This window comes from Acanthisitta chloris, unplaced genomic scaffold (assembly GCF_000695815.1).
Source record: "Acanthisitta chloris isolate BGI_N310 unplaced genomic scaffold, ASM69581v1 scaffold709, whole genome shotgun sequence".
Classification (NCBI taxonomy): Eukaryota; Metazoa; Chordata; class Aves; order Passeriformes; family Acanthisittidae; genus Acanthisitta; species Acanthisitta chloris.
In genome coordinates this window covers 12,367-28,895 of record NW_008692851.1, presented here as the reverse complement: position 1 = coordinate 28,895, position 16,529 = coordinate 12,367, and the positions used below count along the sequence as shown (strand labels likewise).

The 16,529-nt window shown below is 45.2% G+C and overlaps 1 protein-coding gene across 1 annotated transcript in view; it reads right to left on the bottom strand.

Moving 5' to 3' along the window:
* The window catches only part of SIDT1 (SID1 transmembrane family, member 1), a gene marked incomplete at its 5' end in the record, with an annotated part of 27,110 nt that extends 12,439 nt beyond the window's left edge, over window positions 1-14,671 (bottom strand). Inside the window, 10 exons of the mRNA XM_009082802.1 lie at window positions 591-662; window positions 3,588-3,631; window positions 5,000-5,093; window positions 5,488-5,559; window positions 6,228-6,321; window positions 6,724-6,807; window positions 7,965-8,066; window positions 13,097-13,142; window positions 13,346-13,516; window positions 14,550-14,671. Coding sequence (XP_009081050.1) covers window positions 591-662; window positions 3,588-3,631; window positions 5,000-5,093; window positions 5,488-5,559; window positions 6,228-6,321; window positions 6,724-6,807; window positions 7,965-8,066; window positions 13,097-13,142; window positions 13,346-13,516; window positions 14,550-14,671 — 901 coding nt within the window. The remainder of the gene's footprint in view (window positions 1-590; window positions 663-3,587; window positions 3,632-4,999; window positions 5,094-5,487; window positions 5,560-6,227; window positions 6,322-6,723; window positions 6,808-7,964; window positions 8,067-13,096; window positions 13,143-13,345; window positions 13,517-14,549) is intronic.
* Between the last annotated feature and the right edge of the window lie 1,858 nt (window positions 14,672-16,529).

Below are 16,529 nucleotides of genomic sequence, written 5' to 3'. Positions count from 1 at the left end.
CAACTTCATGGCCTCCTCTGGACTTGCTCCAACAGATCCATGTCCTTCTTATGTTGAGGACACCAGAACTGCACGTAGTATCCAGGTGGGGTCTCACGAGAGCAGAGTAGAGGGGGAGGATCACCTCTTTCAACCTGCTGGCCACACTCCTTTTGATGCAGCCTAGATTTTGATTGGCTTTCTAGGCTGCTAGCACACACTGCTGGCTCATTGTGAGTTTCTCATCCACTGTCACTCCCAAGTATTTCTCCTCATTGCTGGTCTCAATTACTTCCCCACCCAATCTGTAGGTGTGCCAAATAGTTGTTGGACTGTGTACGTGTGATATTTCTCAATGCCTGACCGAATCCCAGACCTTATTTTTCATGAGGCTTGGGGGGAAAAAAAAAAATAAAAAAATCAGGAAGATTTAATTCCTGGAGTAGAGCTGAAAGTTTCAGCACCACCCTAGCCCCCTTCCCCAATTCTCAAGGAAATATGTTCACAGAAGGGAAAACTGCTGTAAGGAGGAGACTTGGCTTTAAACCACCTTAGAAGTGTCTTTCCCTGCAGAACCCTCCTCGTGCCCCGAGTTCTGGAATATATCATACCAATAGCACCGTAACTGCTTCCCTCAGGAGTGCTGGCTGAGATGGGGTGTGAAGGAGTCATCATTCCAGATCCTGCAGTGAACACAAACCCAAAAGACATAGTTTCATCTCAGTGCTCCTAAACATATCTCTGAGGTGAATACAAACAGCTTGAAGAGCTGCAGGGGCTTAGGAAAAGCAACATTCCTCCAAACAGAGGGCAGTCTTCCTCTAGAGTATACTGTGCAAAACTGAAACCTTTGCTTTGCAGTGTGAAGCAAACCCAATCCCTTCAGCCTCCTCGCACAGGCTGCCAATGAGACTGACAGCATGAGCCCTACTCCAGCACCCTGTGGGGCTTCAAGACTTGGGAAGTTTTAGAGCAAGTCTGATGATGTTCTGAATAGCCTTCTGAATTTCTAATTCATCTCATTTCCCTCCTCGTACAACTTATCTTTTCGAATATTGCTACCTCCATTTATCCCTGGACTAGTTCATACGCTTTGGCAAGACAGCTGCTATATAGTTTTAACCAAGCAAGGAGGAAGCAAAAAATGCTCTATGCAAAAAGTGGTCATGATCTTGTGCTGGTGACAAGAAGGGCTTTTCCTATTGCTTTTGAGGGTTTTTCCTATTGCTTTAAAGTCACTGGAAAACTAGATAACTGAGAATAGGGCAAGAAGCACATACCTATGTTCATGGCACCAGGGCACACGCACAATTCTCAGCCCTGTCTCACAGGGATGCTCCCTCCTAATTTTAGACCAGGTTTTATTCTCTCAAGTGACCTCTCAACCTTCTCACCCAAGTAACTAAGGAAATATTTAAATCTGGACAAAGCAGGGAAGCCAAGGAGAAAAGGCACTCTGCCCTGTCTTTAACAGTCACTTTGGATCCAGCTCACCCATTAATTTCAGTCCCACTTCCCAGTGTGCAAGTGAGTCAGCAAAGTACACGTACTGCACCAGGCGTGGTTCCTCCAGTGATTGCCTCCACCAGATAGTGATGATGTGGAAGGGAAGGTGTGCCACAGGATTTTAAAAAAACCCAACAAAGTGAACCACAGAAGCCAGACATAAAATGGGTGACAGGAGCAAAGGGGCACATGGAGTTGCAGGATATTCAGAGACAAAGGGCAGAGACAGATTTTGCTCAGCACTTCCATTCACAGTTTCTTGATGAGGAAGAGGAAAGGAATGAGGGGTGATGATGAAGGCAAGACCCAGGGGTACTTTGGAGGAAGAAAAATTCCAGTGGGTGGGAAGAGGAGAAAAAAAATTGAGAGAAATCCAGCATGCTCTAGGTGATTTGGAAGACAGGGAACCTCAGTCAGACACACACCCTGAAGAAACACAATAGAGAAAGAAACAGCATGTGGGTAGGACATGGCTCCTCCACAGAAGAAAGGACATGGCTGTAACATGCAGTACTAGGCACGTGAAGGTGGCCTGGGGTACAAGGGAGAGGGCAGGTCACAAAAGCAGCAGGTACCTCTGGGCTGTAAACTGTGAAGGAACTGTGCTCCTCTTTCCTGTCACAGGGATGCTATTCAGCAGTCCACCCTGCCAAGGAACCCAGTTCTCTGCCCTCTGGGTCCATACTAAATACAGCATCTGTGCCCTGCAGCTTCTTTGGGAACTTCTACCTCTCTCCTGGGCAGCTTAGTAAGCAGCTTCTAAGCTGCCTTCAGCACATGAACCCTCAAGCTGCAGCACCAACAGCACTCCCTGGGACTTCTGGTCTCACCCAGCTGAGACTGTGCCTCCATGACCTAAACAGTGATCCCCTGTCACCACCCTGGAGCTCTTCCACAGCCTCGACCAGGTCCCTGCAGCTTACCCAAACTCCCCAAAAACCAAGCCCTGCCATTTCTCCAGTACCCTAAAACCTGTTCTTGTTTTACAGCAGGATCCATCCCAAATGATTTAAAATTAGAATATATTTAAAGGCATTTTTACAGTCCCCTGTTCATGTTGTGAAGAAAACCTTTCACACACATTCCACATACAGGGATGCATATATGGATTTCAGTGGCTAAAGAAGCAAGAAGTCACTCCTGAGAATCTGAACGCCACCAAGACCTAAGCAGAAATATTAACCCAAGTAATGCCAGGCCAGAGCGAAGTTCCACTGAAGATCCTTTAAGCACAGCTCAGTTATACTAGTATGCTTATCTGATGGTATGTAGCAGACCAGTGAGACTGAAAAAGCTGGTCATTAAAAACGTAAACACACCAAGAACCTTTTAATACTGCCAAAACAACGTCCGCCCCTTCTCTAGGGGAGAAGTACAAATGGCCTCATCACCTATGCTTTGAACTACTTTGCAGGCACTAAATATTTAATCAAAATGGAATGGTCAGCATCCCATACTTCACCAGAAAGCAAAAACTCCCAGTGCCTCCCATCCATGTGATGAAAATTTCTATCTTTCACTGGTAGCTTCTTAGATGCAGCTACGTTTTTATAACACAGACAGCTGCAGTACGTAAAAATGTGGGTGCAGCATAAAGTACACTGAACCCAACACCAAAGTAAATAACACAAACACCACTACCTAACTGTATGAGTCATTCATTCACCTGGTTGTCTGCAACTCCCAGTTAAAAACAAATTAAATTTTAAATTAACTTCAAAAATTAAAAGACCCCATGCTTAAGCCAGGCAGAGGAACTCTTAAAGCATAAGTGCCTTGCGTAAAAATCAACAGACCTGGCATCAGGAACATTAGTCTATAGCCAGGTCTAGGAAAGGCTTGACCTTCCTCCATCCCTTTTCAAAGCCAGCTCCTCAGGGTAGGGGTCAGGACAAGGTTCAGGGGAACCATCTTCAAACACCCTCTCTTGTGAGGCAGAAGGAAGCTCTAACATCTTTCCTCAGCACCAGAAACTAAGTGGTACATGTACAGGAAAGATAGCTCGAAGGAACAGAAGGTACTTGACTGACAGCCTGCCCCTTGCCTAGCCTGGGACCTGTGCTGACACTTAAAGCTGTCACACAACAAAAAAGAGGTCTTACCATGCTCAGGACTCAATCTACCAGCCGAAGCCTTCCTCTGAACCCTGAAAAGGAACAGAAAGCACTCATGAGGCAGCCAACAAACCCTATCACCCGCCAGCCATGGAAGGATTTATCTAGGACACCAGCAGGTAAATATGGTGCAAGCTCTAAAATACCCAAATAAGCCCAACAAAAAATAAACACAAAAGAAAGAAACAAACAACAACAAAAAGAAATAATATTTGGACTAGACATGGCACAGCCATGACTGCTGGCTCTCTCTGTCTCCAACTTTCAAAGCTTTAAAGGGGCTTTTTTACCCCTTCAACTACTCACCAGAGGCAAGACAACCAGTTACATGACTAGCTCATCCTACACTGCTCAGCATGTTGGGAGAGACTCAAAAACCCCAAACCCAACTTCCCTGCTCAGAGGACCAAGCACATATGAATCTACTGAAAGGGCAGCATGAGCAAGAGGCACACATCAGCACAATACTTAAGCCACCCACATCCTCTCCTTCAATGCAGATGTCAAGCAGGGGATGGTAAAAAAACCCCACAACATATGCCCACAACAAAGACAAAATAACACCAAAGAAGAGCACATACATGCACACACTTAAGTAATTTCATTGAATTGTTCCAATGAGCTGTTCCACTGATGTGTCCTGAAGTTAAGCTATGCTCCCACCTTGAAGTTCATTTGTTTCAGAGCACCAAACTTTTACCACTCCCTATTCTGAAGCAGCTGAGAACTCTTGGCCATATTTGGTCCGAGGAGCTGGCTGACAAGCATTGTTCCCACAAAACCAGCCTGCTAATTAATGAAAGCTTTATACAGCTCTTCCCATGTCAACCTTTGTCCAGAGCAGGGCAGGAAGGAATGTTGAAGGGGCCCCCCTAGAACAACCTGTCATAGTAGCTGTGCCCTAATTCACCTCAGATGCAGATACTCTTCTCAACACAAGCCCAGGCACAAGCCAGGGGCAGGGGAGGCAGGTCAGGAAGGAAAACAGGGCTCTTGGGATGCCAAGGTCCCATTTGGGTCACTGTTACTTATTGCAGTACTCACTCTAGCACTCTGAGAATTACCTTGGTTCCTCAATGCTCTGGCATTCCATATCTCAGACTGGTCCCTTCACAATTCCCACCTGCTGCCCAGAGTCCTCATATAAGGAAACCCAGGGGTGGGGCACCACAAGATCTAGAGGGCAGACCCTTAGGTTTTCATCATTCCCACAATCCACATAGCACAGGAAGAAAACATTTCTGGCTGATGGCCAGTAGTTGCCCACTGGGTAGTCATGGACATCTTTAGCTGCTCTGTTCATATGCTTGTCACTCCACTCACCCCAAATGTACTGCAGGATGCAGCACCCCTGATGATGCTGAGAAACAGAAAGGCTGTTGTGGACCTTCTTGACTCACCTAATGTAGTACACAAAAGCAACAACCACTGAGCCCAGGTAAAAGGAGAGGAAACTCAGGAAGCTGAAGAACATGGCCTGGCCGTAAATGGACTCTGAGGAAAGAGAAGGCATCAGTCAGCTCACAGAGCAGGGACAACACCTCTCAGGGCAAGTGCTTTTGTCCTGCCCTTCTCAATACTGCCTGGTGACAATGTCCAGCCTCAAACAGCCTTTCAAAACACATCTGCATACTCCAAAGGGAATTGCCAAAACCTGTTGCAATATGTCCCCCCATTTCTTCACCCCCAGTGCTGATTGGTGTGTTCATAAAATCAACCTGTGTCACCCAGCACCTCCTGGAAGGAGCCAGGGCTGCAGTTGGTTTTGACACCTTTGAGGGTGCTTTCTGCACCATTCCATCAGAGGCTGCTGGCACAGTCATGCCCTTTTATGCAGAAGTACCAAGTTCCCCTGAAAAGTTGCATTTCTCTGCCCAATAACACTGACTTTTAATAGAGGGCAAAATCGTCACTCGAAGGTTCTTTGTCCGCTGCAGGTTCCAGGTACGGTTGACGTTCCCTGTGAGATGCAAAGGGTACAGCAAATATAAAAGCAACCCAATATTAATGAGCTCTGGCTCTGATCTTAGTTCTCTGAACTCACAAAAAAACCCCACAACCCAGAGTCAGGATTTTCACTATAATCTGGATGTGGTTTTGTTTCCTCAGACTTGTCAATACACAGCCTTTTCCAAATGTTTCCCCCTCCTCCCTATCCACAACCTGTTTTTTCAGACTAGAAATCCCCAGTTAAGCCTTCCACACATTGCTCAAGTCTGGATGCCTGAATCCCAAAGGGCATCTTGTCCCCTATTCATTTAGTCCCCAAAGGACAGATTCTCTCACTACAGATACTGGGACATTATTTTTGCCTCTGGCCAAAGAACTACGGGTAAAACACTTCTGCAGAGGATGCCACGCCAGCAACTTGCTGTATTTCAGCAGGGCTTAGCACATCCAGCCAGTACAGCTCTGCTGACAGCTTTAGGATAAGATAAAGACATATCCCAAAGGGTACAATTCTTCTTTTAGAGGGGAAATTGGGAGCAAAATCATAGCTACCTGGGTAAGACATATCTGTCCACCAGATATGACCACCCTATGTCATCCCACAGAAAGGTCCCAAAGGACACCCATTTCTCCATCATCCAGGTGCAGCAACCAAATCCAGCTCCCAGAACAACTTACCATGAACTGAAGAAGGGATGGAACCCCCACAGGCATAATCCTCCGGCTTGATGACAAATACAACAAAGAACTGCTCCCCTGGGAAGTCCTTTCTCTGCAAAGGAGGATGGAAAACAACAGAATCCAGGGATTTGGATTATGAATCCAATTAATTTAATTAATTACTGCAAATGATCTACCTAAGCTTTGCTTATTATAGAGGCCCTACTACTACCTGTCAGTGGTAGAAGAGCCAAGGCTCAAACAGAACACACCTGGCTGCAGCCATTCTGATCTAGAGCCTCAGCACCTAAATTATAATGCACCTAAGCAAACCTAAACAAGGTTTTGTAGTAACAGGTAACACTGTTTGTTCCACTTTTATCAGCTGATCTAATAAGAGCAAAGGCTCACAGCCATAAGAGAATCATCAAAAGAAAACTAAGAATGAACAGAGAAAGCCACTGAAGAAAACCCAAACAGACAAAAACCACTGGGACAAAAATCATCATCTCACCTGCACTGTTATGGCTGCCTGCTTAGTCATAGACTGGTAAACACCATTGAACTCCACATTATGGTCCAGGTCATACACTGGGCACTAAAACAGACACGACTAAGGGTTAAATCAGGGACAACACCAGAGACAATTTCAAAGGAAGCCAGATGGAGAATGCAGTGCAGAACAGCAGAAAAAGGCTCCAGTTGGGGTACCAAAGGGAACAAAACAATTCAAATGCACAACCAGAAGTTCACAAGCTGCTCTGAAGACACTAGCTGTGGCCTGCATTCACTATCTTGGTGTTCTCACAAGAGGGTTTCAGTTTAATTCCAGAAGAGAATTTAGTCAAATGGATCACTCTGCCATTCCCACAGGACAGTGCACACACTCAGCTGTACATGGTTGCATCACACCCCTTACAGTTTGTACTATATGCCAAGTGCTTGCCCTGATTTTACTATTTCCCACTATCTTTAATACCTGACAGGTTGAAAATCACCTGCCACAGTCACCTCTCCTGCCCTTCTACCGTTCAAACATCGGGATGTGGGCAGGGCAAGAGCTGATGTTATCCCTTCTCTCTTCACCCCTGGCATTAAAGGCAACTGTCAGGACTTCAGAGTCAGCACCCAAGGCACCTTAAACATCTGTCACCATTTTGCTGCTCCCACACTGCAGGTCCCTGAATCATTCAGGGAGGTGGGAAAGGAGGATAAATATGGGGCTATTTCCCAGCTGAACAGCCAACCTCCATGGCAGGGAACACCTGTTCTTACCCTCCCAGAAAAGGGGATGAAATACAGAGATTGGAAATCAAACTGGAAAGGAAGAAAGACATCATGTCTGAAAAACCAAAAGTTCCCTTGAGCCAGAAGAAAGTCAAGGGAACAGCACTGTCCCCTTCCTCAGCTACCAGCACCCCATCCAACAGCACTCTGGGGAGACAGACCCATGTCACAAGGCAGCAGGGAACCTCACAAGAGGAACATAACAAATGCCCCATAGACAGGCTGGAAAGGAACAGCTTGTTCACCTATTTGCACAAAAAATATCTGTACAAGCTGCTTGAACTCAGCATCTGTGTCTTTGCCTTCTTCCCACAGAATTTTCATTCCTCTTTCAGAGGCCTTCACCACCACCACCACCAGCAGGGTGAAGCCATTCCTAGGGCTTTTCTCTCTGTAAGGCACAGACTCCTCACAGCCAGCCAGAGAGCTCCAGCAAGCAGCTCCTTACCAGTCTCTGCCCAGACTTACCACAATATCCTGGACGGAGACAACTGAGCATGGGTAGGCTGCATCAGACACCACATTAATAATGACTGAATCGACATCCTGAGGAAATTTGTACAGAAAATACTGAGGAGAAAGCAGAGTACTGAGAGTTATGATCCAGAAATCACCCCCGACAGTAGCTTCAACACCTTCCTAATCTACCTGTGAAGCCCTAGCGGGGCTTTGGAGTTGGACATGGAGGGCTTCCACAAAAACTTGGATTTCAGTTATCAAGACCTGTGCTGGTTTTGGCTGGGGTGCAATTAGCTTTTTTCACAGTGGCTAGTATAGGGCTGTGTTTTAGACTTGTGCTAAACACAGGAAGTTGGGGGTGCATGGGAGCCTGGGAGGAGACACAGCCAGGACAGGTGACCCAAACTGACCAAAGTGATATTCCATATCATATGACATCATGCTTATCATATATGGGAGGAAGGAGGAGGAAGGTAGGGACATTTGGAGCAATGGTGTTTGTCTTCCCAAGGAAATGCTATGCATGATGAGACTTGTGCTAAACACAGGAAGTTGGGGGTGCATGGGAGCCTGGGAGGAGACACAGCCAGGACAGGTGACCCAAACTGACCAAAGTGATATTCCATATCATATGACATCATGCTTATCATATATGGGAGGAAGGAGGAGGAAGGTAGGGACATTTGGAGCAATGGTGTTTGTCTTCCCAAGGAAATGCTATGCATGATGGAGCCCTGCTGGAGATGGGATGGCTGAACACCTCCTGTCTGTGGGAAGCAGTGAATTAATTCCTTGCTTTGCTTATGTGTGTGGCTTTTGCTTTCCCTATACTGACCCAACCCATGACTTTTCTAGGTTTTACCCCTTCTGATTCTCTCTCCAACCCCACTGGTGGGGGAGTAAGTGAGCAGCTGTGTGGTGTTTGGTTGCTGACTGGGGTTAAAGCACAACAGGACCTAACACTACAGAAGAGCAGATTAAATACATACAGACAAGTCTTCCCCTTGCACAGCATGCTATTAGACACAAACATCTTCAACATGCAAGATACAGTATAGCTTCTGCTCCCTCAAGCTTTTTTCTACCTGATGAAGTGACTTAGTTTTATACTCTATTCCATTTTATGTTGCTATGAACAATTTCCAGATATTTCCATACTGCTGGCTATACTTTATATACGGAACATATCATAGAGTTTATCTCAAATGGGTTTCCTTAATGACACTGTGAAAAGTATTAGGTTAAATGACTGAAACTCTGTCAAGAGTTACATAAATAAATGCTTTATAATAGTTGTAGGAAGTATGGATTTTTTTAGTTTTAAAGGCAAATCATAATGGGGATTTCCTCTTCACACTTCAGCTCTGAAAATAATTCAGCTCTGAAAAAATTGGGAGACGCTAACATTTGCCAATATTCCTATTTTTCCTCTGGGGGCAAGGTGGGCTTGTGCTTCCCTGCTTTGAGCAGGCCCATAGGACAGTTTCTGGGGTCAAGAAACACTCTTTGTCCCAGCAAAGATTTGCACAAAACATGTCCCAGACAGTATCATTATCTGCTTATTTTTCCAGTAACAGGTATGATGTACTATCCCAGTCAGCTGCTGGAGAAGTAGGGTTTCTGTGCCTCTCCCAGCAGGCAGGCTTGTCGAAAGGGATCCCATCATCTCACTTGGAGGCCAGACCCAGCTCAGGCTCAGCACAGCTACCATGAGGGGCTGATGGGCAACTCACCTCACCTCAGAGGGGATGCAAGGCTGAGGACTGCCACGAGCCACCTTATCAAGAATCACAAAACTTTAGGGGTTGGAATGGACCTTACAGATCATCTAGTCCCAATCCCCTGCCATGGGCAGAGACACCTCCCCACTAGATCAGGTTACTCAAGGCCTCATTCAGCCTAGTCTTGAACACTGCCAGGGCTGGGGACAGCCACTACGTCCCTGGACGACCTGTTCCACTGTCTCACCACCCTCACAGGAAAATATTTTTTTCCAATATCTAACCTAAACTTTCCTCCTTCAGTCTGAACCCATTACCCCTTGTCCTATCATTGCAGGTCCTAATAAAGAGTCCCTGTAGCTCCCCTTCAGATACTGAAAAGTTGCTATGAGGTCTCCACGCAGTCTTCTCTTCTCCAGGCTGAACAGCCCCAACTTCCTCAGCCTGTCTTCAGAGAGGCGATGCTCCAGTCCTCTTATCAACTTTGTGGCCCCCTATGAATTTGCTCCAACAGTTCCATGTCCTTCTTGTGTTGAGGGCACCAGAACTGCATGCAGTATTCCAGGTGGGGTCTCACAAGAGCAGAGGGGGAGAATCACCTCTTTTGACCTGTTAGCCACACTGCTTTTGATGCAGCCTAGATTTTGACTGGCTTTCTCGGCTGTAAGCACTCCTTGCTGGGTCATGTTGAGTTTCACATCTAACAACATCCCACAGTCATCCTCTTCAAGGTTGCTCTCAATCCATTCTCTGCCCAATGTGTATCTGTGCCTTGGATTGCCCTGACCCATGCGCAGGAGCCTATTTATGGTTTTATTAAAATAGTGACATAAATCTTGCATAACTGAAGTTCCATAAGCATGAAGGGGCTACTGTTGACAACTAAGAAAATTAGTTATGAGTTCAATTCTTGCTGAGTTTTGGAATAAACTCAGACAAACTCATAGACTCACTCATTTAGAAAGATTTTGAACTGAATACTATATTCTTCTGACTATGAATTCCCTATTAGAGATTAAAAATGTTTATTTTCCCCAGCTTGGTGTCGTCAGCAAACTTGCTGAGGGTGCACTCAATTCCACTGTCCACGTCGCCGACGAAGATGTTGAACAGTATCAGCCCCAGCAGCCACCCCTGAGGGACACCACTCCTCACTGGCCTCCATGTGGACAATGAGCCACTGACCACAACCCTGTGTGCGACCATCCAGTCAGTTCTTTATCCAGTGAGTGCTCCACCCATCAAATAAATCCATATCTCTCCTGACAATGAGCCACTGACCACAACCCTGTGTGCGACCATCCAGTCAGTTCTTTATCCAGTGAGTGCTCCACCCATCAAATAAATCCATATCTCTCCTCTCCTATTTAGAGACAAGGATGTCATGTGGGACAGTGTCAAACACTTTGCATAAGTCCGTAAGGTAGGTGATATCAGTTGCTCCTATCCAATCCACAAATTCTGTGGCCCCATCGTAGAAGGCCACCAAATTCATCACGCATGACTTGCCCCTGGTAAAGCCATGCTGGTTATTACCAATCACCTCTTTGAGGAGTAACTGTTCCATGATCTTGCCAGGCACAGAGGTGAGACTGACTGGTCGACAGACCTTCCTCCCTTCCTTATGGTCACCAGGCAGCCACTGCTGCCACAATGAAAGCTACTACAGCTCCTGCTACAAAATCATAACTTGAAGCCTTTCCCAACTTTAAAGCTCCCTTTATGTCACACAAACCTTAGTGCTGAGCAAGGGTCAGCTGTTTCCTATTTCCCTTCCCCCATGCCATTCCCTGGAATGGCAGGGACAAGGAAGAATTCACCCAAGCTTTTTCCAAGTTTTCCCATTCCTACTAAAGCATTCATTCTCATCACCTCTCTCCAAGCAGGATCCTTTCACTGCCGAGGGATCGCTGGCTCCCATCACAAGTCCTTACAAACTGAAAACTCACCAAGCCGGTTTTTTAATCAGAGCACTTTATCTCCTCTGTCAGTGCAAGGACACAGACAGTCTGAGCTCCCTGGCTTCCCAAGCGCATTACCCTCGGAAAGTTTTGGGTTCTTGAGGAAAGCCCATGAGGACTCTCCTGTAATTTTCTTTAAATCATGCTTACACCAGAATACAGAATTAACAGAAGGGGTGTTGAGGCCTACAGTTCTCTGCTGCACAGACTGCAAGTGTTATAAACACATCCAGACAACATTTCTGACCTATACAAGCATATCTAATTTCTGCTTCTGCCCTCAGGCACAAGCTGGGTTCCAGACAACAACTTCTTCATTAGCTATGTTTGTCTTTTTCCAACACCCATCTAGACTTTGAATTGTCTTTTTTCCTTTTGTCCCCACTGCAGACTACTTACTACTTTGATTTACAAAAGCCCCAGCATTATGCCAACTAGGAAACACTCATCTACTACTCCCTACATCTGGTTTACAACTAAGTCACCAATCTCATTAATTGTGACAAAACCAGACCAGAGTCACAAAATTAATCCCAGGCCAGATCCTGAATGCTCTACATTCAGATTACAAAATCCTAAATAATGAGGGTTTATAAAGAGTCACCACCACTCCCTGTGCTTCTGTAGTATAAAATACTGCATGTATCTGCAAACCATCTTAAACCATTTGACAGCAAAAAAGATTAGCTGGGATGCCTGGTAATAGGAAACCTAAAATTAAGTGGTGTGACTAACAATGAGAGCAACAACAGAGTACCAGGCAGCCTGGGTAAATTACATAGCTTCCCAACTCTGCAAGCTCCTGTATCACTATAGTTACTACCAACAGCGTTTTCACTCAAGAGAGGATTTGTATCTGCAGGGCTCTAAACAAGGCTGTTCAGCTGGAGGTGCTGCACCTATGTGCTTCCTTCTGAAGTAACAGACATATCAGGCACTTCATTTATCACCTCACAACTTCACTTGCTGCCCTGAGCAAGGAGACAGCAGTCTGGAGTTCTGCTGCACCTTTATTTTATGATTCTTTATTTACGTATTAATTTAATTTCAGTGAATTTTATTTCCTCTTGACAAGTCTTATTCAGGCAACTGAACCAGCACTGGCTGGAACAAGACACTGGAGTGCATCACTTCACTTCCCATGAAGTGAAGCAGTCCAATGGCCTCCAGACTTCTGTACATTTCTGGCATTTCCTGAAGTGCAGATACCATTCACTTGCTCTGCTCATGGTTTTTGGTTCACTTCATTGCTTTGCAAGAGGACCCAAATGTGTCCCTAGAGGGGTTGAAGCACTCTTACTATAACCACAGAAAATTCAACAGTAAAGGAAGTTTTCCTGCATCCTAAGAGGGAGACAACCTAATCTTGTAAGGCTTTTACTGTCTCTAACATAGGATCACATGAACCATTTGGATGTTGTAAGATATACAAGCAATGCCACATATGACTCCTCCTTACCTGGGGCTGGGAAGGGCTGGCAGTGAAGTTAAAGGCTTTGTTGGTCCTAAAAAACAAATGCCAGTATGTATAAGTTTAAAACTTTCAGAACTGGAATACAGAGAAAGAACCCTCAAATTAAACAAAAGAAAAAAATAATCTTTTTTTTTTTCCTGGGAAGGTAAAAGGAGGAAAGAGTAGGCATATGGGCCAAATTCCTATATAAGAGATAACAAGAAGTTACACTTGTATTCTCACATCCCAGCTTACTCAAGTTGGAAGTTCTCGAGCCTGGTGAGTAGCAGCTCATACGCAATATTAAATGGTGCCATGGAAGCGACGTCCACAAATATAATCTGGTCAGAGGGTCCTGTTTCAGGTGTTGGCTCAGAGGGACAGAGGGTCCGACTTACTTCTTGGTAATTGTAGGTCCTCTGATAGCTACAACAGCCAGGGAAAGGAGGGAAGGGAAAGTTTGATGGAAAGAGAGCGACATAGAAGTTAAAAAGTTGTTCAGCAGTCCTAAGAATCAAGAATTTTTTCCCCTGCTTGCTTAACTGAAATTCTAATTTGGAAGGCCAAGAGCATTCAGCCTTTTATTCAGAGCTGAAACTCCACCTCTGTTGCCTCTTGTGGTCTTGCACAAGGGACTGGCCATCCCCAACATTTCACTTCCCTTGAGTCTGCCTGTGCCACCTGCAGATCTTTAAAAACTGACATTTACTGGAGGCAAAGAGAGCAGCAATGACATTCCAGAACAGCTGCTGCTGTAACCATTCCCTGCATCAGGCAAAACACTGCAGGGTATCAGCTGCCCAGCACCAGGATTCAGTCACAGGATAAAGCTTCACATCTCAGATGGTCTAGGGAGCCTTCAAAGTGACTGTATAGGGAGCCTTCAAAGTGACTGTATTTGCAGCCCAAAAAGCTCTGAGGTTGATGAAGATACAAAGCAGCATCCCTTTCACAAAGAAAACACCCCCAAAGCAACTACCCTCAGAATAGACTTAACTTGGGTGTACCTGGGGTGAGAAACAGAGGAGAGCCCTTACTCCCCAAATGTACTGTAACATGGCAGTTAGAGTGCTCTTTCAAGAGTTGGTCCAAACACTGCTCCAAACTAGAGCCCAAGAACTACCTGCACACATGACAGGTAAAAACTGTGGAAATTACAGTAATGACATGTGGTAGATGCACTGACTAGTGACACAGGCAGATCCTCAGCAGACAAGCTTCCTGGTACTCTGTGTACATATTTGAGTAAGTAAGAGACAATAACAGGCTGCCAAGTAAGAGGTTACCTAGCAAATCCTATTCTTTCTACGTTCAGCTGACAGCGAGCAAGCATGCTTTATAACCAAGCCTTGCAATCTACACAGGTTATAGGATCTAGCACTTGAAGAAAGCTGCTGCTGCTGCTGCTGAATACAGCTGGTAGACAAGCATGTTACAAAGAAGAGACTCCAGTACTTACAGGCCTCGAAAAATCAGTGGGACCTGCCATGACAGCACTCCCTTCTGTTGGCGAACTACAAACAGGACAGGATATCGGAGGTTCTCAGAGCTGCTGTTCACATATACCCGCACTGCATCTACCTGTGGGAAGAGAAAGGAGAGTATAGATAAGTATTAGCTGAAGGTAAAGAACAAGACAGCTTCAAATGCAGGTGGGAGAAGCCTGTCCCCCTTCCTCAGTCTGACCTAGGTGCTGACAATATCCACAAGGAGATCAACAGTGTTTGTAGCTTGACTACTTATGCAGATCCAGAGGCCATTTACAGAAGTGCCTCTTTGCTGATGCTGGAATCCAGAATCACAGCCTTGTGCCCTGGTCAGAGGTGACTATCAGACAAGATACAGTGGACAAATGCAGAAAACAGATGAAGTAGCTTCTCCTGGGAGCAAACTGAAAAACTTGTGTTATAAAAACAAGCAACCACACACACACAAAACATCACAAAGATGACATCAATAACCAAGGATGAAAAAGCAGCTTAGCATTTGTCACCTGGCTCTGATATACTGAGGTAACCATAACCTATATATACCCCACTTAACAAAACAGGAATACACTGCTGACAGCCCTCAAGTGGACAAGGAAGGCTGCTTTGCTTTGTGAGCAAGGGTTTTAATGCAGCCCACTGCCCCAGCAACTGAAATTTCTCCTTACATTATCTGACCACCACACAGTTGCAGAGGTAGGACAGCTGTGGTGTAGAACACCCTCAGTTTGCTATTTGAGAAGCAAGTGAGAGTTCGTCTGTTGAAAAGAGCATCCCTTGAACTCCCTTTCCACAAATGTAGACATTGACCAAGAAAAGAGAATATGAAAATGCACAGCACATTGTAAAACACAGTACATCTCAATCAGAGGCCTTTAAATAATGAAAGCATATTAAGCAGATAAAATATATGCATTTTAAACCCACCACATCTTGAAAGATTAGAACAGACCCTCACTAGATTAGTGAAAAACTTTTCACAGATATTTCAACTTTATACTCTCCAAAACCAGTAAAGGTAGAAGGGGGAGGTGCCACCTCCTTAAGAAAACATACATAGTTAGCAAAGTAGCAGAAGGGGAGCTACCCGAGATGGCAGCTTATTCTTAGACTGAGGACACCAGTTTCAGAGAAAGGGCTTACATCTGCATTCGCAAGTCAAAAGATAATTTCCTATTTATTCTTGTTTAGCAATTCTAGGCTCGCGTGGGAGTTAGTCTACTAGAACAAAACACCTTCTTGAAAGCCATAATAATTATCACATTTCCTGCCATTATTGCCATAATACAGAGGCTGCACCCACCAATTCTTAAAAAATAAAGTCTTCAACAAAAACTAAAATCAAATTAATTTAATTAAAACCCCCTTGATATAGAGGGGCAGACACTGGAATCTTTTTCTGTTGCCTTCTGCCTTCTAAACCTTTGCAATACTCTTTTGGCATGCCTTCCCCAGTTTTCCTTCTGGTCTCAAAATCTACACATGCAATTTCATTTCCAAGTAGATTTCACCATAGGGTGCTAAAAGGAAGCTAGGAAAAACACCATCACAAAGCCAAATGCACAAGGAACACCTGAAGGGTATCACCACAGTAGGCCACCACTAGTAGACAGCATTGAAAGGCTACTCAGTAGCTTTCTTAGTGCCTGTGGCTACCGTGCTTGGTTTAGGGAGCCAAGCCAGCACACACTGGAACAACTGGGAAACACACGGACTGGGCTGCACAAGCTCCTGCTTGTTTGTCGGTGCTTGCTGCACTGAACTCACTCCAGTAAGTCCACAACTTTCTTGTGCTGGGAGACCAAAACTGGTCACAGCAGTCCATGTGTGAAAGTTTTACAGCTCTGTGACTGCCCAAGGCAAATCTGCAGAGCATTACTCCCCCATCTTTTACAAGACAAAGCCACAACTGTAAGAGCTTCCTGGACAAGCCCAACAATTAAACCTCATAG